This window comes from Canis lupus, chromosome X (genome assembly GCF_011100685.1).
Source record: "Canis lupus familiaris isolate Mischka breed German Shepherd chromosome X, alternate assembly UU_Cfam_GSD_1.0, whole genome shotgun sequence".
NCBI classification, from domain to species: domain Eukaryota; kingdom Metazoa; phylum Chordata; class Mammalia; order Carnivora; family Canidae; genus Canis; species Canis lupus.
In genome coordinates, this window is record NC_049260.1 from 69,559,232 (window position 1) to 69,584,059 (window position 24,828).

General features: G+C 37.7%; 1 protein-coding gene across 2 annotated transcripts in view; it reads left to right on the forward strand.

Annotated features, from left to right (window-relative positions):
- Nucleotides 1-13,657, forward strand: part of FAM133A (family with sequence similarity 133 member A) — an 89,549-nt gene extending 75,892 nt beyond the window's left edge. For both annotated transcript variants that reach the window (XM_038587831.1, XM_038587832.1), the window contains one exon: nt 10,702-13,657. In XM_038587831.1, the coding sequence (XP_038443759.1) occupies nt 10,802-11,554 (753 nt within the window). In that variant the 5' untranslated portion in view covers nt 10,702-10,801 and the 3' untranslated portion in view covers nt 11,555-13,657. The remainder of the gene's footprint in view (nt 1-10,701) is intronic.
- Nucleotides 13,658-24,828: the final 11,171 nt, after the last annotated feature.

Here is a 24,828-nt window from a genome sequence, read left to right on the forward strand (position 1 = left end):
TATACCCTGTATCTCTATCTTCTCACCTCCCATTTAGCTTTTAAAGTCTTTAACTTGTGGTGGTCTGGCCTCTACCCTCACTACTTAATTAGCAAAGGTTACTTGCATTAGCAAAGTTTACTAATGATTTCCTCATAGCCAGATGTAATGGATATTTTAAGATTTTATCTTACTTGATCCATCTGCTGTATTTTTTTAAAGATTTCATTTATTTATTTATTATAAGATACACACAGAGAGAGGCAGAGACATAGGTAGAGGGAGAAGCAGGCTCCCTACAGGGAACCTGATGCAGAACTCTATCCCAGGACCCCAGCATCATGACCTGAGCCAAAGGCAGATGGTCAACTATTGAGCCACCCAGGCGCCTCCCATTTGCTGTATTTAATATTGTTGTCCATGATATCTTCTTTTTTTCTGGATTATTTAAAGGTAAAGATGACACCTACTCATTGTAGAAAATGTAAACATTATAGAAAAACATACAAAAGGAAATAATACCTCCCCAATATGCAGAGTTAACTAAAACTAATATTTACATTTGATGAACTATTCACTTAACAACATGTTATGGATATCTATTCCATTATATATGTATAGTGTAATTCATATAACCTATTTGTTATGTTTTTTGAATTTTTATTTTTATATTTTAAAGACTTTATTCATTCATGAGAGACAGAGAGAGAGGCAGAGACATAGGCAGAGGGAAAAGCAGGCTCCCCACAAGGAGCCTGACATGGGACTTGATCCCGGACCCCAGGATCAAGACCTGAGCCCAAGGCAGGTGCTCAACCCCTGAGCCACCCAGGCATCCCTGTTTTTTGAATTTTTAAAAAGATTTTATATATTCATTTACATAAGTTTTTAATGTAAAAAGTGCATGTGAGCAGAAGGAGGGGCTGAGGGAGAGGGAGAAAGAATCTCAAGCAGACTCCACATTCAATGTAGAGCTCGACATGGGACTCAGTCCCTTGATCCTGAGATCATGACCTCAGCCAAATTCAAGAGTTAGATGCTTAAATGACTGAGCCACCCAGCTCCCCAAACTTATTCGTTATTGATGGACATTTAGTTTTCTTCGCAAACTTTCGATATATAAAAATTGCTCAAATTAAATTCATGAACATAAACCTTTGAGAATTGTTGTCCTCACTCTGAAGCTTTATTCTCCTTTCTTGTGTTTCTGTAACTCTTACTTTTTTTCTGATAACAATCTAACTCTTACCATGCTAGCTAATTTTCCGAAGTATTATTTATAGGTTTCCCTCTCTCTGGCAATCTCTTGAATATTGTTAAATTGGATCCAATGCTCAAGCATTTTTTCATTTGAAATCCTCCCCAAGGTAGTTTAATTTTCTCTCATGGCTTTATCCTTCACTCAGTGACTGCCAATTCTATATATCTAACTCAGGTTACATTCCAGAGCACCAACACCCATACATATAATTTACATACGTGCAGCTACATCCAGAATTCTCATAGTCACTTCAAACTATATGAACCCAATACTGAATGTAGATATTTCCATAACCTGTGGCATTTCCTATATTATCTAGTCATTGGCATTGCCTATTTCTTACATATAGTCCCCTCTTTTATCCAAAATGCTGCTGATTTTAGTTTAGACCCTTTCATTTGTTGTCTGCATTAATACTTAAGTGATCTCATTGCCTTCATTCTTACTTGCATGTAATCTAACTTCCATGGTGTAAAAGATTTTTTTCTTAAACGTTCAAACATGAGCATATCATTCTCCTGTATAAAATAGTTATTATCTCCCAATTAACTTTAAGTCTCATAGAATTAATTTCAGCGTTCTCAGCATCACATCCAAAGTTTTTATGAACTGGTCATTGCCTATCTCTCTAGATGATGTCAGGACTAGGTCTCAAGGAACTGAAGTTAGAATGGATTATGCTATTCTAAAGTGTCCAGTAGCAGAAATAACCAGCAAGTTGAATATGAACTAAAGTTTTTAAGGACTTTTGATGATAAGGTCAAAGAAACAATAATATCTGATAGATCTTTAGATTATTAGTCAGAATGAAAATGACAGAAAGACCTAAGAGGAGCTGGATAGATCTAAAAGAGTAGGATAATAATAATCAAGAACACAACAAATCAAAATGCAGGAAACTATCACCAAGATTCACTGTAACATCTATGACATTGAGCTTATGATAAACAGATATGTTAGGTTGATTTAATGGGTCATAGTCAGGATGGAGACTCACAGGAAAATCTGTGATATACCTGATCATCTTTTTATTTTTTTAAAGGACTTTGGTAACTTCCTAACAACTATATATTTTAGAGGGGCTCTGTGATCAGGCTGTTTCCTGTCTTTGCAGCCTCACCTCCAGCCACTGCATTCTTGACATTTAGGGTCCATCAGAAATAAACACATTGTGCTCTTTCATATCTTTGTGTTTATTTTCACATTTTTTTTCTCTTCCTGGAATGTTCTTCATGTCTTCATTTCCAGGGTGTGCTTTTATTCTTTAAAATCCTGTACAGGACCGACAAAAAGGTGGTGGAAGAGTAGGGTCCCCAAGTCACCTGTCCCCACCAACTTACCTAGATAACTTTCAAATCATCCTGAAAACTTACAAATTTGACCTGAGATTTAAAGAGAGAACAGATGGAATGCTACAGTGAGAAGAGTTCGCGCTTCTATCAAGGTAGGAAGATGGAAAACAATAAATAAATAAAGCATCCAAGAGGGAAGGGCCCGCACGAGGAGCCAGGCTAAGGCTGAGTGGCAAGTGCCCCCAGGACAGGAAAGCCCAGTCCTGGAGAAGCAGAAACTATACCAAGCTTCCCAGACAGAAAGACACTCCCAGGGAATTCAGGCAGGATCCCAGGAGGGGCAGGGATGCCCTCAGGCTCCCAGGGGCACTAATAGAAGAACTCCACCCTGGAGGAGAGCATGCCACACAGCAGGGCCCGAGCTCCCTTAAGGGGCTGGAGCTCGGGATCCCTGGGTGGCGCAGCGGTTTGGCGCCTGCCTTTGGTCCAGGGCGCGATCCTGGAGACCCGGGATCGAATCCCGCGTCGGGCTCCCGGTGCATGGAGCCTGCTTCTCCCTCTGCCTGTGTCTCTGCCTCTCTCTCTCTCTCTGTGACTATCATAAATAAATTTAAAAAAATTTAAAAAAATATGTTAAAAAAAAAGGGGGCTGGAGCTCACACCCAGCTGGGCCCCAGGAGCAGCTCCAGCTGCGGCTCAGGCAGCGGCTCCACGCGGAGGGGGCTGCGCAGTCCTGGGAACGCAGTCCCAGTGGCGCAGGCCCTGGAGGCAAGGGCGCCAGGGGACACAGCCCAAGATCCGGCACTCCCCCTGGGACAGGCAGAGGCCAGGAGGGCCCAATACAGTGAGGAAGCTCCTGCCGCTGGGAGGCCCCGAGCTGTGCAGATCGGTATCCCCACACCCCAGGAGCATCCAGGCCCCTGCGGACTGGAAGCTGCGGTAGTAACTACGGGAGCTGACTCCAGAGCTGGAGAGCTGGCCGCCACCACTGTTGATCTTCCTCCTGGTGTCACCTTGTACCTGGGACTGAGCAGGGGCCTCACAGGATAAATAGTTCCCACTGAGCCGCGCACCTGGCAGGGGACTGGGCAGCTCGCCAAGGTGCACACACCTGAGAATCAGCAGAGAGGCCCCCTCCACCAGAAGACCAGCTCGAAGGACAGGGGAAAAGCAAGTTATTAGAGACAAGAGATCCCTATCTTTTATGGAGAGAAGTATTAGGGTAATAGGAGACCTCTCCACAGAGACCTGGCAGGCCAGAAAGGGTTAGCAGGATATATTCAGGGTCCTAAATGACAAGAACCTGCAACCAAGAATACTTTTCCCAGCAAGGCTCTCATTCAGAATAATAGAGATAAAGAGCTTCCAAGATAGGCAGGAACTGAAAGAATCTGTGACCACCAAACCAGCTCTGCAAGAAATATTAAGAGGGACTCTGTAAAAGAAAGGGGAAGTCCAAGGAAACAATCCACAAAAACAGGGACTGAATAGGTATCATGATGACACTAATTTCGTATCTTTCAATAGTAACTCTGAAGGTGAATGGGCTTAATTACCCCATCAAAGGGTGCAGGGTTTCAGACTGATTAAAAAAGCAAGACCATCTATTTGCTGTCTACAAGAGACTCATTTGAGACCTAAGGACACGTTGGGCCTGAAAATGAAAGGTTGGAGAACCATTTACCATTCAATGGTCCTCAAAAGAAAGCAGGGTAGCTATCCTTATATTAGATAAATTAAAGTTTATCCCAAAGTCTGTAGTGAGAGATGAAGAGGGACACTATATCATACTTCAGGGATCTATCCAATAAGAGGACCTAATAATCATGAATATTTATGCCCCGAATGTGGGAGCTGCCAAATATATCAATCAATAACCAAAGCTAAGATATACTTAGATAATAATACACTTATACTTGGTGACTTGAACACAGGGCTTTCTATAATCGACACATCTTCTAAGCACAACATCTCCAAAGAAACAAGAGCTTTAATGATACACTGAACCACATGGATTTCACAGATATTTACAGAACTTTACATCCAAACACACTGAATACACATTCTAAAGCACATGGAACTTTCTCCAGAATAGACCACATACTGGGTCACAAATCAGGTCTTAACTGATACCAAAAATTGGGATCATCCCCTGCATATTTTCAGACCGTAATGCTTTGAAACTAGAACTAAATCACAAGAAGAAGTTTGGAAGGATTTCAAATATGTGGAGGTTAAAGAGGATCCTGATAAAAGATGAAAGGGTCAACCAGGAAATTAGAGAAGACTTAGAAAGATTCATGTAAGCCAGTGAGAATGAAGACAAAACTGTTGAAAATCTTTGAGATACAGCAAAAGCATTCCTGAGGGGGAAATACATCGCAATACAAGCATCCATCCAAAAACTGGAAAGAACTCAAATACAAAAGCTAACCTTGCACCAAAAGGAACTGGAGAAAAACAGCAAAGAGATCCTACACCCAGCAGAAGAAGATAATTAATAAAGATTCTAGCAGAACTCCATGAAATCGAGACCAGAAGAACTGTGGAACAGATCAACAAAACCAGGAGTTGGTTCTTTGAAACAATGAATAAGATAGATAAACCATTAGCCAACCTTATTAAAAAGAAGAGAGAGAAGACTCAAATTAATAAAATCATGAATGAGAATGGACAGATCGCTACCAATACCAAGGAGATAAAAGTGATTTTAACAACTTATTATGAGCAGCTATATGCCAATAAATTAAGCAATCTGGAAGAAATGGGGGCATTTCTGGAAAACCACAAACTACCAAAACTGTAACAAGAAGAAATAGAAAACCTGAACAGGCCAAAAACCAGGGAGGAAATTGAAGCAGTCATCCAAAACCTCCCAAGACACAAAAGTCTAGGGCCAGAAGGCTTCCCTGGGGAATTCTATCAAACGTTTAAAGAAGAAACCATACCTATTCTACTAAAGCTGTTCGGAAAGATAGAAAGAGATGGAGTGTTTCCAAACTCGTTATAAGAGGCCAGCATCACCTTAATTCCAAAACCAGACAACTACTCCACCAAAAAGAAGAATTATAGGCCAATATCCCTGATGAACACAGATGCAAAAATTCTCAATAAGATACTAGTCCATAGGATCTAACAGTACATTAAGAAGATTATTCGGGCAGCCCTGGTGGCGCAACGATTTGGCGACACCTGCAGCCTGGGGAGTGATCCAGGAGACCTGGGATCGAGTCCGGCATTGGGCTCCCTGCATGGAGCCTGCTTCTCCCTCTCACTCTGCCTCTCTCTCTCTCTCTCTCTCTCTCTGTGTGTCTATGAATAAATAAATAAATAAAGGAGATTATTCACCACGACCAAGTGAGATTTATCCCTGAGATGCAAGGTTGGCTCAACACTTGTAAGCCATAAATGTGATAGATCATATCAACAAGAGAAAAAACAAGAACCATATGATCCTATCATTAGATGTAGAGAAAGGATTTGACAAAATACAGCATCCATTCCTGATCAAAACTCTTCAGAGTGCAGGGATAGAGGGAACATTCATCAGCATCTTAAAAGCCATCTATGAAAAGCCCACAGCAAATATCATTCTCAATGGGGAAACACTGGGAGCCTTTCCCCTAAGATCAGGAACAAGACATGGATGTCCACTCTCACCACTGCTATTCAACATAGTACTGGAAGTCCTAGCCTCGGCAATCAGGCAACAAAAAGAAATACAAGGCATTCAAATGGGATAAGAAGAAATCAAACTCTCCCTCTTTGCAGATGACATCATACTGTATATAGAAAATCCAAAAGACTCCACCCCAAGATTGCTACAACTCATATGGCAATTCGGCAGTGTGGCAGGATACAAAATCAATGCCCACAAATCAGTGGCATTTCTACATGCTAACAATGAGACTGAAGAAAGAGAAAGAGTCAATCCCACTTACAATTGCACCCAAAAGCAGAAGATACCTAGGAATAAACCTAACCAAAGAGGTAAAGGATCTATACCCTGAAAACTACAGAACACTTCTGAAAGAAATTGAGGAAGACACAAAGAGATGGAAAATATTCCATGCTCATGGATTGGCAGAATTAATATTGTGAAAATGTCAATGCTACCTAGGGCAATATACACGTTTAATGCAATCCCTATCAAAATAACATGGACTTTCTTCAGAGCGTTGGAACAAATTATCTTAAGATTTGTGTGTAATCAGAAAAGACCCCAAATAGCCAGGTGAATATTAAAAAAGAAAACCATAGCTGGGAGCATTACAATGCTAGATTTCAGGTTGTACTACAAAGCTGTGGTCATCAAGACAGTGTTGTACTGGCACAAAGACAGATATATCAATGGAACTGAACAGAGAATCCAGACATGGACCCTCAACTTTATGATCAACTAATATTCAACAAAGCAAGAAAGACTATCCACTGGAAAAAAGACAGTCACCAAAACCATTTCTTTGTTTTTTAATTTTTATTTATTTATGATAGAGAGAGAGAGAGAGAGAGAGAGGCAGAGACACAGACAGAGGGAGAAGCAGGCCCCATGCACCGGGAGCCCGACATGGGACTCGATCCCGGGTCTCCAGGATCGCGCCCTGGGCCAAAGGCAGGCGCTAAACCACTGCGCCACCCAGGGATCCCCCAAAACCATTTCAATAAATGGTGCCGGGAAAATTGGACATCTGTGTGCAGAAGAATGAAATTAGACCATTCTCTTACATCATACACAAAGATCAACTCAAAATGTATGAAAGATCTAAATGTGAGACAAAATTCCATCAAAATACTAGAGGAGAACACAGGCAACACCCTTTTTGAACTTGGCCACAGCAACTTCTTGCAAGGTATATCCATGAAGGCAAGAGAAACAAAAGCAAAAATGAACTATTGGGACTTCATCAAGATAAGAAGCTTTTGCACAGCAAAAGAAACAGTCAACAAGACTAAAAGACAACCTTCAGAATGGGAAAGATATTTGCAAATATCATATCAGATAAAGGGCTAGTATCCAAGATCTATAAAGAACTTCTTAAATTCAACAGCAAAGAAAAAAACAATCCAATCATGAAATGGGAAAAAGACATGAACAGAAATTGCACAGAGGAAGACATAGACATGGCCCAGAAGCACATGAGAAAATGCTCCGTATCACTTGCCATCAGGGAAATACAAATCAAAACCACAATGAGATATACCACCTCACACCAGTGAGAATGGGGAAAATTAACAAGGCAGGAAACCACAAATGTTGGAGAGGATGTGGAGAAGGGGAACCCTCTTGCACTGTTGGTGGGAATGTGAGTTGGTTACAGCCATGCTGGAAAACTTTGTGGAGGTTCCTCAAAGAGTTAAAAATAGAACTGCCCTATGACCCACTAATTGCACTTCTGGGGATTTACCTACCCCAAGTTACAGATGCAGTGAAACGCCAGGACACCTGCATCCCAATGTTTATAGCAAAAATGTCCACAATAGCCAAACTGTGGAAGGAGCCTTGGTGTCCATGTGTCCATCGAAAGATGAATGGGTAAAGAAGATGTGTGTGTGTATATATATATATATATATATATATATATATACACACACACACACACACACACACACACAATGGAATATTACTCAGCCTTTAGGAACAACAAATACCCACCATTTGCTTCGATGTGGATGGAACTGGAGAGTATTATGCTGAGTGAAGTGAGTCAGTCGGAGAAAGACAAACATTATATGGTCTCATTCATTTGGGAAATATAAAAGTTAGTGAAAGGGAATAAAGGGAAAGGAGAGAAAACGAGTGAAAATATCAGTGAGGGTGACAAAACATGAGAGACAGCTAACTCTGAAATGAACAAGGGGTAGTGGAAGAGCAGGTGCGTTGGGGGTTTTGGTGACTGGGTGATGGACACTGAGGGCAGCACTTCACAGGATGAGCACTTGGCGGGATGAGATTATGCTATCTGCTGGCAAATTGAACTCCAATAAAAAATTTAAAAAAAATAAAATAAAATCCTGTGCAGACATCACCATCTCTAGGAAGCTGCCCTGAATCCTCCTTTCTCTCAGAGCCATACACCCATCTATCCATTCATTTGTTTGTTACTACTGAACCAATACTTATTGACTATTTAATATGAGCCGCAGGGCATGCTAGATACTAGAAACACCATGGTGAATAAGACAGATTAAACATGACCTTTATTTTTCTCAGCCTTGTCATTAGTAATGGATACACACACACACACACACACACACACACACACACAATCAAATAAAATAATCACCAGTTTTCTAAGTGATGTGAATAAAAGACACAAGGCTCTGTGATACAGAATAATATATATGAAGGGTAGATTCAAAGGCAACATACTTTAATATAAGGTGGATACATATGAAGTTGCTGGTATATGACTGTGTCTGTCCATATAATTGGCAATTTTATGTAGTCTAAACTAATAGTTTCCTTTCAGAGGAATTGACCATTAAGCTAAGACCTGGGCACCTGGGTGGCTCAGTTGGTTAAGTATCCAACTCTTAATTTTAGTTAAGTCATGATCTCAGTGTTGGGACCTCAAACCCCACGTTGGACTCTGCTGGCATGGAGCCTGCTTAAGATTCTCCCTCTCTCTCTTCCTCTGACCTTCCCCCCTTTCTAATAATAAATATATAAATAAAAATAAATATATAAATAAATTGAGACCTGAAGTATGGGGTAGCACTAGACATGATGACTAAGCTTGGAGCTTCTCATATTCCATAAACCAAGGAAATATATGAGAACATAGAATTGAGAAAAGGAGTGATTAAAGTAAGAGAGAGAAGCAGGACAGATCTTATAGGACTTTTATAGGAGTTTGAATTTGATTTTCATTAAAATATAAGGCCACTGTAGTGTTTTAAGACCTACTGATGGTAGTGTGGGGCTGGAATGAAAGAGAGTAAGGGTAGAAACAAGGTTATCATTAGAAATGACAAATACCCGCCATTTGCTTCAATGTGGATGGAACTGGAGGGTATTATGCTAAGTGAAATAAGTCAATCGGAGAAGGAGAAACATTATATGTTCTCATTCGTTTGGGGAATATAAATAATAGTGAAAGGGAATAGAAGGGAAGGGAGAAGAAATGGGTAGGAAATATCAGAAAGGGAGACAGAACATAAAGACTCCTAACTCTGGGAAACGACCTAGGGGTGGTGGAAGGGGAGGAGGGCGGGGAGTGGGGGTGAGTCGGTGATGGGCACTGAGAGGGGGCACTTGACGGGATGAGCACTGGGTGTTATTCTGTATGTTGGCAAATTGAACACCAATAAAAAGTAAATTTATTATTAATAAAAAAAATTTTAAAAAAGAAGGTTATCAATTAAGAGGCTGATGTAAAGAGATAATAGAGTGTTATGTTAGGTGTTCAGGGCTTGGAGTCCGGCTGCTTTGGTTTAAATCCTAATTTGGACATTTATTAACTGCTACTTTATGCAAATTAGTCAAATTCTCTAAGACCAGTTTATTCAACTGTGAAATAGAAATAATAATAGAATCAACCTCATAGGATTAGTCTAGAGATTGAATAAGATAATCCACTGCAAAACACTAAGCAGTCCCTGGCAGATAATAACATTTAATCAATACTAGAGATTAATAATCCAAGTGAGAGATGATAGTACCTGGACTAAATTGATGACAATATATTTGGAGAGAAGTGAATGTGTATGGAACCTATTGTGAAGTCTTAAAAAGCAGTTATACTAATGGATTAGATGTGAGATTGAGGGAGAGAATTTTTCAGGTATGATTCCTAGGTTTCTGTCAGAGCGGACTTTTTTAAATTGGAGGAGATCTGCCTCACATAGAATTTAGCTATAGAAATTTATCTTTTTATACTGTATAAGGCCAAATGAAGGAAAGAAAAATATCATATAATATAAAAGGAAGTATTTATTTAAAATTTAGATAAGTCAGAACCTTATATGGGGTATATAAAATCCATTGTTATATTCATACCACAATATCTAAAGTATGCAAAAGTCTTAAATGTCTATATTCTTTGTTCCCAAGGTCTAAAATTTTAAAAATTTCTACTGTACTATATGATAGTGAACAATTAAACCAATGTCTTTGCTGTATATATATTAAAGGTGTTTTATAACCATTTCCTTCTGCTTCCCTAACAGAATGGGGCCTGCTTGATATATCAGCAGGTGAAGAACCAAAGAAGGGTTTATCTTTATTCTTCTTAGCATTGAGAGTCTTCTCTTGGAACCAGTAGGCACAATGGGGAAGCGGGATAATCGAGTGGCCTATATGAATCCTATAGCAATGGCCAGATGGAGGGGCCCAACTCAGTCTACAGGCCCAACAATACAAGATTATCTGAATCGGCCAAGGCCTACCTGGGAAGAAGTGAAGAAACAATTAGAAAATAAAAAGAAAGGCTCCAAGGCATTAGCTGAATTTGAAGAAAAAATGAATGAGAATTGGAAAAAAGAATTAGAAAAAAGCAGAGAGAAATTATTGAGTGGAAATGAGAGGTCTTCTAAGAAAAGGGGAAAAAAGAAAAAGAAAAAGAAGAAATCTTGTCGATCTTCATCGTCTTCATCAAGCTCTGATTCTTCAAGCAGTTCAGATTCTGAGAATGAGGAAAAGAAACAAGGAAAAAAGAGAAAGAAAAAGAAGAACCATTCATACAAATCATCAGAAAGTTCTACATATGAATCTGGATCAGAGAGCAAGGAATCTGTAAAAAAGAAAAAGAAGTCAAAAGATGAAACAGAGAAAGAAAAGTATATTAGAAGTCTCAGCAAAAAAAGAAAGAAGACTTATCCTGAAGATAAACCTTTGTCTTCAGAATCCTCATCAGAATCAGATTATGAAGAGGAAGTGCAAGCAAAAAAGAAGAGAAGACATGAAGAGCGAGAAAAAGCAACAGAAAAAGCAAAGAAGAAGAAGAAGAGGAAGAAGAAACAGCACAAGAAACATAGTAAGAAGAAGAAAAAGAAGTCGGGTTCAAGTCACAAGTCAGGATAACAAGAAAAAAGTTAAGATTTTCCTATTTTAAAAAGCAAGGATTTAAGAAAAACTTCAACTGTGAATGTTAAGTCATATTTACCAAAATGCATGTATTTCCCTGTGCTAGTAGAATTATACCTGGACTGAGTGCCAGTCATATGCCACTGTGCCAGAAAGGGCCATAATCGTTGCCTGCAGCATAAATATATAATTTTGTTTGTTTTTGTGTTTTTCCTTCCAATTGTTGATTCTTCTGAGAGCTAAAATCCTGTTGTTCATATTAGTGGTTAAAACATTTGGAATTGACTTAAATGTTTTAGATAATTTTGACCCCCAAAATATATCTAATTTAAAAGTATATAATTCAGATAAATCTTTAAAATATAATCAGAAATATCTAGATGACTATAGTTGACATTTTTGAAACATGTATTAATATCAGAATCCTTACTCTTGAAGATTATTTTACTTCTTAATAAATTTTAGTTTACATGGGGAAAGGGCTTGTGGGGGGGAAAGTTTGATATCTCTCTGGCTAGCTGAATAGTGTGCCTTTGATCTTTACACATCCTATTTTTGCCAGTGCAGCAACCATTCTTTTCTTATTGAGTGAAATTCTGGGATGTTGTATGCTGTTTCAAGTGAACAAGAAGACAGGAAGTGTAAGTAAGCCCCCAGTTCTATGAAATTTACCTCCACTTCAACAGTACTGAATAATGTTTAGCATTAGAGTGTTACATTATTTGAATTAACTTTGATACCCTTTGAGGGGAATCATTTTAAATAAACCCTGGTATTTTTTGATTAATAAAGATTCTGAAATATTTTGCATGTTTTATACTATTGATTTTTGATTATACAAGGATATTCTATACAACCAGTAATCCTTTTTATATGATTTGTGCTTAGGATACAAGTTTGTAATTTCTTAATCTAACTATATTTCATTACTAGTTTTAATTGCACACTTGATAAAATAGCATGTAAAAAGAAGGTTTTTTAAAAAAATTAATGCCTTCATATTGAAGCTTGTTCACTGTAAGCAAGTTAAATGCCAGACCTCTAGTATGCTATGTGTCTTGTTACATAAAACTACTGCCAAAATCTTAGTAAGTATGCTGTTTAAAAGTTCCATGTGTTAAACATTAGTATTGAATTAAAATAGGAGTTCAATTTAGGAGATAATGACATCTTTGATCTTCCTGTGTCATATTTTACTAAGTTTTGGTGCCTCGTGTTTGTTGCTGGTTCATGTTTACCAGTAATGCTGAAATAAGTTGAGAATTATTTTTATTTTATATATATATATTGGAGTAATACAAGTTATCAATTGATGTCTCAAAAAAAAAAGCCACCTGTTACAGAGGATGTGCTATAGTAATGTCATATTTACAGAGTATTTTGGCATGATGGGAGAATTGATAGCTATTTTTAATAGCTGATTTCATATCAGCTCTGTTGAATTACAGGTAAAGTCGTTACAAAGATAGAAAACATCAAGTTAATAAATATTGGCTCCCCAAATTTTTGCATTTGAAATATCAGAATCTCTCAGTAAGGCTCTTGAAACATTATAAATGTAATGTCTTGTTAGATCACCTTAAAACTTCATAAAGTTGTTTTCTAAAAAAAAACAAAACAAAACAAAAAAACTATATATGCTGATAAAAATATTGTATTTAAGGGATATTTTATATCCATATAGTTTTCCAAAATTGTTTTTCATTAAAATATAAAAATAATCGTATATTATTTGTACAATATAGCAATGACATTAACAGTTTACCAAATATCTGTGTGCTCCTATTCACTTCCTAGCCCTTTCTAGTTAGGCAATGCCATTTTAATACTTCTAGCAGAGAGATTTTTTAGAGAAGTTGTAAACAGAAATGAGGTGTCATTTCAATACTGGAGCAGCAAAATATCCTGCATGACCATGAAGCTCTCTCTCTACCTACCATGGTGACCTGAAAGCAATGTATTCTAAATGACGTACTTATAAGATGGATGCAGCCTGTATCTCTAAGTTACTGTTTATAAGGGACCTGCCCTGGAGAGCTTATGGACTTGCAGTGTACGTTTTGAGAGTAAGAAATAAACTGTTATATGTTAATCCACTGAGATTTTGGGTCTTTTTTTATTACCACAGCATCACTTAACCTAATCTAATATCATAACATTATAGAATGTCTGTTTTGTTATTTACATAAAATAATTCATGTGTCTTCTATCATATATTTCTTCAGATTGTTTCAGAGGTGATCATTTTTTGCCATAGTAGAAGGAAGTGTCATTTTATTTGCACTAGCTTTTATGTAATGACTGAGGAAGTGGGTGGTCTAGGATAACATTTTATGTTTATCAGCAATGCTGACTATCTGGAAAGTAAAACTATTTCATTATTCCTCTGATTATAGCCAAAATAATATTCCAGTAAAGAGTTCAGGAAGGAAATTTTAAAAGCATTCTTGGGGATTTGATAAGGAGGAGGAATTCTTTTTTTCTTACATATAAGTATAGATGATATGATAAAGTGATATGGAACTATGTAGAGGACAATAGATTAAATAGATTTAGGTGAACATTTAACATGTAGGCTCCAGATTGAAAACAAAATAATTTATCCCTTATGTGAAAAGCACTTGAGTTATTAGTGACTTGCTTTATATGATTCATAAGGAAGTTAAAAATAGAACTACCCTATGATCCAGCAATTGCTCTACTAGGTATTTACCCAAAGGATACAAAAATAATTCAAAGGGACATGTGCACTCAAATAGCATTATCTGCCACCATATTTCAAGTACTGCCTATTTGCCAGACCTGAACTAAATGTTTACACATGTTATTTAATTTAACCCTCAAACCCTCTTGCACTGTTGGTGGGAATGTGAACTGGTGCAGCCACTCTGGAAAACCGTATGGAGGTTCCTCAAAGAGTTAAAAATAGATTTGCCCTATGACCCAGCAATTGCACTGCTGGGGATTTACCCCAAAGATACAGATGCAGTAAAACGCCAGGACACCTGCACCCCAATGTCTATAGCAGCAATGTCCACAATAGCCAAGCTGTGGAAGAAGCCTTAGTGTCCATCGAAAGATAAATGGATAAAGAAGATATGGTTTATGTATACAATGGAATATTACTCAGCCATTAGAAACGACAAATACCCACCATTTGCTTCGACGTGGATGGAACTGGAGGGTATTATGCTGAGTGAAAAAAGTCAATCGGAGAAGGACAAACATTATATGGTCTCACTCATTTGGGGAATATAAAAAATAGTGAAAGGGAATAAAGGAGAAAGAAAAAATGAGTGGGAAATAACAGAAAGGGAGACAGAACATGAGAGACTCCTAACTCTGGGAAATAAACAAAGGGTGGTAGAAAGGGAAGTGGGCGGGGGGTGGGGGTGACTGGGTGATGGGCACTGAGGGGGGCACTTGATGGGATGAGCACTGGGTGTTATGCCATACGTTGGCAAATTGAACTCCAATAAAATAAATAAATAAATAAATAAATAAATAAATAAATAAATAATTTAACCCTCATAATGACTATTTGAAGAAATTGGCAATTGCTTATATCATATAAATAAGGAAGCCATAGTTATTTTTCTATAAAATCACACTATCAGGGTCACCTGGGTGGCTCAGTTGGTTAAGCATCAGACTCTCGAGTTTGGCTTAGGTCATAATTTTAGGGTTGTGAGATCTAGCCCTGCTTTGGGCTCCACGCTGGGTATGGAGCCCTCTTAAGGTTCTCTCTCCACTTTGCCCTTCCCTCCACTCTCTCCCTCCCTCCCTCTCTCTCTCTCAAAAAAAAAAAAAAAAAAAAAGCAGCTACTCAGTGGCACACTCAGGCTGTGAATGCAGCTGTAATCATCTGGGGCCTGCATGCTTTTACTATATTACAGTGTCACTCTTGGCATAACATATGTGCAAAAGAAGACTAACATTTTCACAATCTTCTGAAAAAATTCAAGTAAAGATAAGAATAAAATACAGAAACATATAGATTGAACTCAAAATACCTAGAAATGTAATAAAAACAGTAAAAATAAATCAGAGAACAAAAGACTCTACTTTGAAATGTAGATAAATGATATATTTTTCATTCAGTTTTTTATGAAAAAAATTAGGTTCCAAGAAAAAGATGATACAATACTTTTAATGTTTGATTCTGATTATTCAACTGATAAAAATATACTATAGAAAAATGTGTTGCTACCAAAAAAACGGATATTATATCAAAATTAGCCTTAAAAGGTCTAAAATAATTGTTTTGTCCTGTGATAAGAGCTTTATCTTTAAGCTTTCTCAAATATCATTTTCTAAAATTCCCAGAATATAAATAAAAAATGGAGGAGTAAATTTGTGAAAAGCTGGAGATAGAAAGCAAATAAATTTCCCTAATATGTCATTCAGGAAACATTTCTAATTCTAATATGTTAGCCTCTTTGTTGAATTATCTTTAATTTGGGGATATACTTTAAATAATGCTGTTAAAAAATGTCTAGTACAATGCTATCACCAACTATACCAGCTTGTTACTCCTAACAGATATCCTCATCTATTTATAAAGAAATGACCCTAATGCCACACCAGTCTGTATTAATATTAAGATGGACTCAAAACTAGGATTATTAATTTTTTCGCCAATGATTTCCTTTAAAATAATCCTTCATTTGTGCCTGTGGGCATGGGCATCTATGTGTGTATGTGTGTATAAAAAGCTTTAGTCCAAACCTGAAGATTGCAGCAAAAACTGGATTAAGATGAAGTTTCTTCAGTGAAATACAGAACACACAGAAATGTCAGGAGAGGCTAGTTTTAGAAGCTTGAGACAGTACATTAAAATCCCTGAACGGGGACTCAGAAGTCTCTTAAGACATCAACTACCAACATCTAATGTCTTTAGAGAATACCTTCGCCTACAAAATGTGCTAAGATAGAAGGGAGGAAGTCCTTGAAGAAAAAAAGGAATTTGTTGAAGTTGAAATTCCTGCCACTGAGTCACCTTGGAAATAATGAATGAAGTATATAGAGGAAAAACAACATATTTGTGTGTATCCTACATGAAATGATATATGGCAGAGGATAGAAAGATATATGTTTATATATATATATATATATATTTATATATATATATATATATATATATGTTATACAAACACAAATTTTCCTAAAGAAATTCTGAAATCTTAAGAGCCTGCAAGTAATTTGTATGATATAAAAAACTCATATTCTTCGAAATTAACTGCAAAGGGTAATTTACTTTTAATCCACTAATAATGCACTATATCCAAAGTCAATATCCTGTATAGATTTTTGAAGTTATAAGAAAATAATTATCTGTTTCTGTTGCCTTAGACTATCATGGGAGAAACAAGCCAAGGAAATTCAAATGGGAAATGAGAATCAGAACGTGTTTTGTATTAAAGAAACGATATTGCAATAGAAGGAGCATCAGACTCAATAGAGTAGTAAAAGAAATTGAAACCAAACTTAGCTATGTGACTTTTTATATACAATATAAACAAAATTAGTGCTTGAGATTTTAGTGAAATGTGCATGATTAATTACATACTATAGTTTGGGTGCCTAATGAAGATAGCCTTTGAAGTATACTTTATTAACAGTATCTTAAACAATTATCACAAAGATCCATATTAAACTTCCAATATTTTATTTGGTAGTGACTACAGTGATCCACAGAGGGCAACCACATGATATCTATGGCTTGAAGCTACAAATGTCATTGTCAGCATCCTCAAGACCTTTGGTCATTTATTCAGTCTTTAGTAAGTGATAAACAGAGCTCTGGATTAGGAGAGAGAGGGGGGAGAGAGAGAGAGAGAGAGAGAGAGAGAGAGAGAGAGAGAGAGAGAGAGAGAAGGAAGAAAGAAATTTAATAGGAATAAAACAGAAGCACGGTACAGCTCCCACTGTTGGGAAGATTACAGCTTAGCTGCAGAGAAAACACAACCACACAGGCATCCCAAAAATATGTCCAAAATGAATTCATTGTTGGTTTACAAAACATTGAAGATATAAATATCCATTATACTATTAATAAATACATAAATAAATACATAAAAACAGTTGAAGAGTAGGATAATCTCTGATAAAGTTGTAGAGATTCCTGCAGTTATAAAAATCATCATCTGAAGCCATCAGAATTAAAATTAATAGAGGCAAAAATTATCAACAGACACTAATTCTAGAATGTCCAGTTTGATCAGGCAGGAGGATATTTTCATGGTCTTAAAATGAATGATTTCTCATGGTCTTCCCACAAATTACTTCATACTTACAAGAGAAAAACAGTAAGTATGCCATTGAGAAATTAGCAACAGCATGTATAAATTATAAAATTTACATCACCACAAGGTACAGATATACATTGTGTGTCTCCATCATTATGTAGCATTCCATCCCAGGTTGCAAAACTTAACTCTAATCGACAGAAAACAAGAGACAAACCCAAATGAAGAGCATTATTATTTTTAATGCATTCTTTAAAGCTGTAAACATTTTACATGTTTTATATATATATATGTATTATATGGTGTATATATATATATATACATATATATATATTTAGCATATATTCCCTGATGCAGGACTTGATCCCATGACCCCGGAATCATGGCCTGAGCTGAAGGCAGACACTTAACCACCTGAGCCACCCAGGTGCACCGATATTTCTTATTATAAATCACATCACAGCTTTTATTCCTCCAGGAATGAACACAGCCTGGGCAACATCTACAGTGAGAGATCTTGAGATCTCTGAACCTTTGACTAAGATCAGAGTATTCCTGACTCAGTTAGGGCCATATCAAGATTCCTGGATAATTAAAACTGTGAAAGAATAAATACATGCTGTTTTTAAGCCACTAGATTTGTAGTAATTTGTTAAGCAGTGATAGAAAACTAATGCAGTCACTTAATTCTCACTTCTAAGAAACTCATTTTTTAAATTAGTGAAATCTCATGTCTAAAAACCTTTTCTTAAACAACAGGAAGACAGGTAGAAAAATTCCCAATGTTTATAAATGGTCTTGAAGGAGGGGCAAGATGGCGGAAGAGTAGGGTCCCCAAGTCACCTCTCCCCACCAAATTACCTAGATAACCTTCAAATCATCCTGAAAATCTACGAATTTAGCCTGAGATTTAAAGAGAGAACAGCTGGAATGCTACAGTGAGAAGAGTTCACGCTTCTATCAAGGTAGGAAGACGGGAAAAAAGAAATAAAGAAACAAAAGGCATCCGAGGGGGAGGGGCCCAGCGAGGAGCCGGGGTAAGGCCGCAGTGAGAGCCCCCAGGACAGGAGAGCTCTGTCCCAGAGAAGCAGGAGCTGCACCAATCTTCCTGGGTGGAAAGGCGCTCGCAGGGAGTTAGAGCAGGACCCCAGGAGGGCGGGGATGCCCTCAGGTTCCCTGGGACACTAACAGACACCTGCGCCCCGGGGAGAGTGCGCCACACCCCGCGTCTGAGCTCCCTAAAGGGCTGCAGCACGCACACGGCTGGACCTGGAGCAGTTTGGAGGGTCTCAGGCGGCGGCTCCGCGGAGAGGGGGCTGAGCCGCTAAGGGAGCGCGAATCCAACAGCGCAGGTGCAGTAGCACAGGGCACCGGGGACACAGCCCAGGATCCGACCTCCCCCTGGGACAGGCAGAGGCCAGGAGGGCACAGGACAGCAAGGACGCTCCTCCCCAAGCTGAGCAGATCAGCGGCCCCGCCCCCGGACCATCCAGGCCCCTGCAGACTGAGAGCTCCATAGTTACTGCGGGAGCTGAATCCAGGGCTGGAGAGCTGGCCGCTGCTACTGTTGTTGTTCCTCCTGGGGCCTCACAGGGTAAACAACCCCCACTGAGCTCACAGTGGCCTCATAAGATAAACAGGTTAAATATCTTTCGCTGAGCAGCAACCCCAAGTGCTAACACCTGAAAATCAGCACAGCAGGCCCCTCCCCCAGAAGCCCAGCTAGAGGGACAGGGGAAAAACAAATTATTGACCAAGCAGCACTGGAAAGTTCCAAGGGAAGTCAAGGGATTTACAGTATACAGAATCAGAGGATACTCCCTCACCCTTTTTTTTTTTTTTTTGCTTTTTGATTTCCGTTTGCTTCCCCCCCCCCCCTTTTTTTCTTTTTCTTTTTCTTTTATTTTCTCTTTTTTTCTCTTCTTTTTTCTTTTTTTCTCTTTTTTTCTTCTGTTTTTTTTCTTTCCTTCTTCCTCTTCTTTCTTTTTCTCCTTTTCCTAATACAACGTGTTTTTGGCCACTCTGCACTGAGCAAAATGACTAGAAGGAAAACCTCACCTCAAAAGAAAGAATCAGGAACAGTCCTCTCTCCCACAGAGTTACAAAATTTGGATTAAAATTCAATGTCAGAAAGCCAATTCAGAAGCACTATTATAAACTACTGGTGGCTCTAGAAAAAAACATAAAGGACTCAAGAGACTTCATGACTACAGAATTTAGATCTAATCAGGCAGAAATTAAAAATCAATTGAATGAGATGCAATCCAAACTAGAAGCCCTAACGACGAGGGTTAACGAGGTGGAAGAACGAGTGAGTGACATAGAAGGCAAGTTAATGGCAAAGAAGGAAACCAAGGAAAAAAGAGACAAACAATTAAAAGATCATGAGGACAGATTAAGGGAAATAAATGACAGCCTGAGGAAGAAAAATCTACGTTTAATTGGGGTTCCCGAGGGCACCGAAAGGGACAATGTCCAGAATATGTATTTGAACAAATCATAGCTGAAAACTTTTCTAATCTAGGAAGGGAAACAGGCATTCAGATCCAGGAAATAGAGAGATCCCCCTCTAAAATCAATAAAAACCATTCAACACCTCGACATTTAATACTTAAGCTTGCAAATTCCAAAGATAAAGAGAAGATCCTTAAAGCAGCAAGAGACAAGAAATCCCTGACTTTTATGGGGAGGAGTATTAGGGTAACAGCAGACCTCTCCACAGAGACCTGGCAGGCCAGAAAGGGCTGGCAGGATATATTCAGGGTCCTAAATGAGAAGAACATGCAACCAAGAATACTTTATCCCGCAAGGCTCTCATTCAGAATGGAAGGAGAGATAAAGAGCTTCCAAGACAGGTAGGAACTGAAAGAATATGTGACCTCCAAACCAGCTCTGCAAGAAATTTTAAGGGGGACTCTCAAAATTCCCCTTTAAGAAGTCCAATGGAACAATCCACAAAACAGGGACTGAATAGATATCATGATGACACTAAACTCGTATCTTTCAAAAGTAACTCTGAATGTGAGCGGGCTTAATGACCCCATCAAAAGGCACAGGGTGTCAGACTGGATAAAAAAGCAGGACCCATCTATTTGCTGTCTACAAGAGACTCATTTGAGACAGAAGGACACCTACAGCCTTAAAATAAAAGGTTGGAGAGCCATGTACCATTCAAATGGTTCTCAAAAGAAAGCAGGGGTAGCCATCCTTATATCAGATAAACTAAAATTTACCCCGAAGACTGTAGTGAGAGATGAAGAGGGACACTCTATCATACTTAAAGGATGTATCCAACAAGAGGACTTAACAATCCTCAATATATATGCCCCGAATGTGGGAGCTGCGAAATATATCAATTAATAACCAAAGTTAAGACATACTTAGATAATAATACACTTATAGTTGGTGACTTCAATCTAGCGCTTTCTACACTCGATAGGTCTTCTAAACACAACATCTCCAAAGAAACAAGAGCTTTAAGCGATACACTGGACCAGATGGATTTCACAGATATTACAGAACTTTACGTCCAAACGCAACTGAATACACATTCTTCTCAAGTGCACATGGAACTTTCTCCAGAATAGACCACATACTGGGTCACTGAGGGGGACACTTGATGGGATGAGCACTGGGTGTTATTCTATATGTTGGCAAATTGAACACCAATAAAAGTAAATTTGTAAAAAATAAAATCTATGTAAATATAAAATTGTATATAATATTCGATGTTTTTTTCTTTTTTAAATTTTATTTTAAATTAAACTTTACCTGGTGTATCATGCCTTTCTTTCTCCTAAAAAGTTTACTTCTAAATAACAGGACTCATTTTATTCTCTTTTTTTCATATTTTTACTTATTCTCATGATCTGCAACTACTAATTGCACTAGGCCAAAAGGAAACTGACATTTAAGTAACTGGTTAGGTATGTACTCCACATAGCTGCATAGCTTGTCCTCAAATTCCCAATCTTTTCATTACAGTTTGCTGCTGCTAAAGTGTCAATCATGCCTGTCACTGTTTTCAAATAATTTGTTCCTAATCTTTGCTTGAAAAAAAAAAAAACTCACCTAAGCAAACTAACTCCTTACTGTAATTGAGGCAAGGCTTTGTAAGTTTCATAAATTTCTTTAGCTTTTTATTCTAGTCTAGTCTCCTGCACTTGAACTGCCGTGTTTGCTTTATAGCAACATTCTAATTCCACACTTGATATGACTAACTTGTTTAAGGTCAAACACTATCTCTGTCCTAGTCTGGATCCAACGTTCTTTGTAACTTCCTGGAGATGATTCCTGACAGTTACCACTGGGGAAAGTAGATGACACATTAAGTAAGATCTAAGATTTGTGAAGTATGAGTATCTATCATGCAAATTCTCCATCAGTAAACATGGCATAGCCCATGAGAAATATATATTCTACCTTTTTTCTTATGTTTAATGGAAGTCTTGTCATACTTCCAATTACTACTGCATTCTGTTTACCTTAGTTTATATTGGCTAAAAATTAGTCTCAGTATATGCATAACTATTTTGTTGCTTTTTACCCAAACTTAATTTGTAGTCCTAGTTTGTCTAAATGTAATGCTTTAATGCCTTTTATGTACAGATGTTAAAATGGGCAGGCTTCATTTTCACTGTTTCTCTGAAAACCATCTATGAAAATTTGATGTGATGGCAGTAAAACAAAACTCTATGCCTTACTTCAGCTAATTCCCTTATGTGAAAAAAATAATTCCCTTATGTGATTTAACATTATTATTTTTGTTTTCTTGCACATTGGAATTAGTGTACTGGCAAGGCAAATCTTCTGATGTTAGTAATATTTACCTTCCTTACATCCTATAAGATAGAGTTTGAGGGTCTTCCCATACTCTAATGGGGTTAGAAACTGCATCTCTGTTCCAAATGAGTACTTATTTTAACATGAGCTAGTGATATAAGTAGTATATCAAAAAGGGTATCTCCATCTGGAATCTTCCCTTAAGGAAATAAATATCTTATCCTTAATAACATAAATACAAGTTGTTATATAAGTGTGTTCCAACAGCTTGGTGCCCTCATATGATTAGGGAAAAAGGATGAACAAGCTCTACACTTTCAATAAGCACATTTGTACACAATTTACATATGCCAAGCCTGAACATTATTGTCAGTTGTTAAATGCAATTAACTACAGCTTGTCTGTCCTGAAAGCTCAGCTGCCTAAATTTAAGGGCATCTTCCCCTTAATTAAGACAGAATAAAGGATCAAGCCCAGTGTGTGTAAAATGGACAAATGGTGTTGCATTTCAATTGTCACAATTAAGATTTTGTGTGTGGAATTTAGAAGACTAGGATTTGATGGAGATAATTTTAAAGACTTTTTAATTTTTATTTATTCATGAGAGACACACAGAGAGGAAGAGACATAGGCAGAGGGAGAAGCAGGCTCCACACAGGGAGCCTGATATGGGACACGATCCCGGAACTCCAGGATCATTCCCTGAGCCCAGATGCTCAACCACTGACCTACCCAGGCATCCTGCTGGTGGAAATTTTAAATCAAGGTGACAATCATGTGTCTGAGAAATTATAGGAGAAGATCATCATGATAACAGGATAATTGCTTAGATAATATTTTGAAGCTCTACTTGACAGTGATTAAATGATATTTGGACCTCCTCCAGGGGTCATATGGCATATTTCTTGTCCATAAAATATGCTCATATACTATTTAATCATTGTGCACTTATAGCAAAGAAGTCTTAGTCATATAGAAAGTAAAAAGAAATAAAGCATACAGAAATGGGAGCACATTTTAGGGAATTTATTTTGAGCCCATGGAAAAATAGGTAATAAGTAAATTGCTTGGTACTTCAATATTATAGCTGATGCTGGATGCCTTTACTCTCATGCAGAAGACAAACATACACACCTTTTGTTCTTCTTTTCCATTAGTTATTTATTCTTTAATTCTCCTGAAACAAGGTGAAAACAGTTTTATAGTTAGAGAACCTATTCTCTCCTATGTGATATTTATCATCTGTAGAACCAACTACATGTAGCATAATGAATTGGTGACTCATATTTAAAAATGCATTGTGACTGATAAAACAAGATCAGTGAAATGTGGTTTACTGCTACTCCCAAAAATCATAAAATGCACTTCAATATGGTATAAATAGCAAAACATTTTATGATAACTTAAACCCCTTCCTTCTTATTTTAAGAGCAAAAATTCATCTGGCAAGGTATCAGAGAAAAGTTTAAAAATCTGAAGGCCAGGGCAGCCCGGGTGGTTCAGTGGTGTAGCGCCACTTTCAGCCCAGGGTGTGATCCTAGGGTCCCGGGATCGAGTCCCACGTTAGGCTCCCTGCATGGAGCCTGCTTCTCCCTCTGCCTGTGTCTCTGCCTCTCTCTCTCTCTCTCTGTCTGTCTCTCAATGAATTAATAAATAAAATCTTTTAAAAAAATCTGAAGGCCAGAGTTCAAATTTATATTTCTGCTTTATTCACAGAAAGATATTTTCATTGTGATAGTTATTATACACATTATTTATTCATATCCACAGGCAATGAAACTCCACAGAAAATAGAATAGAATGCTGCTAAAAACAAACAACTTAACATTCACTCGAATGATGTTATTTGGAGGAAAACAAAAACCAAAAACAGAAAGTGAAAAAGCATAAATTTAAACCATACATATGGACTATGATTAAATGATTTTGTTTGTGGCATAGTGGATGGGTCCTTTCAATGTCTTTAACAAATGAAGGTACATCAATAGATTCTAGCAACTCTGAAGGAATTTAGTAAATGAGAAGATTGAGGATACTAGAGTCACAGACTCAGTCCAATTTAATCTTGGACAATATAACCCCTTTCCACTAAAAAATAAAAATAAAAAAGACAAAACAAAAAATCTTTTTTCCTTGACTGTTTAAATTAACTTTTATAATTCAAAGGCAATTTCATTACTTCCTATTAATTTATAGAGCTGAGGAAACCAATGCATTATGCCCAGTCCGTTTTGGAAGATA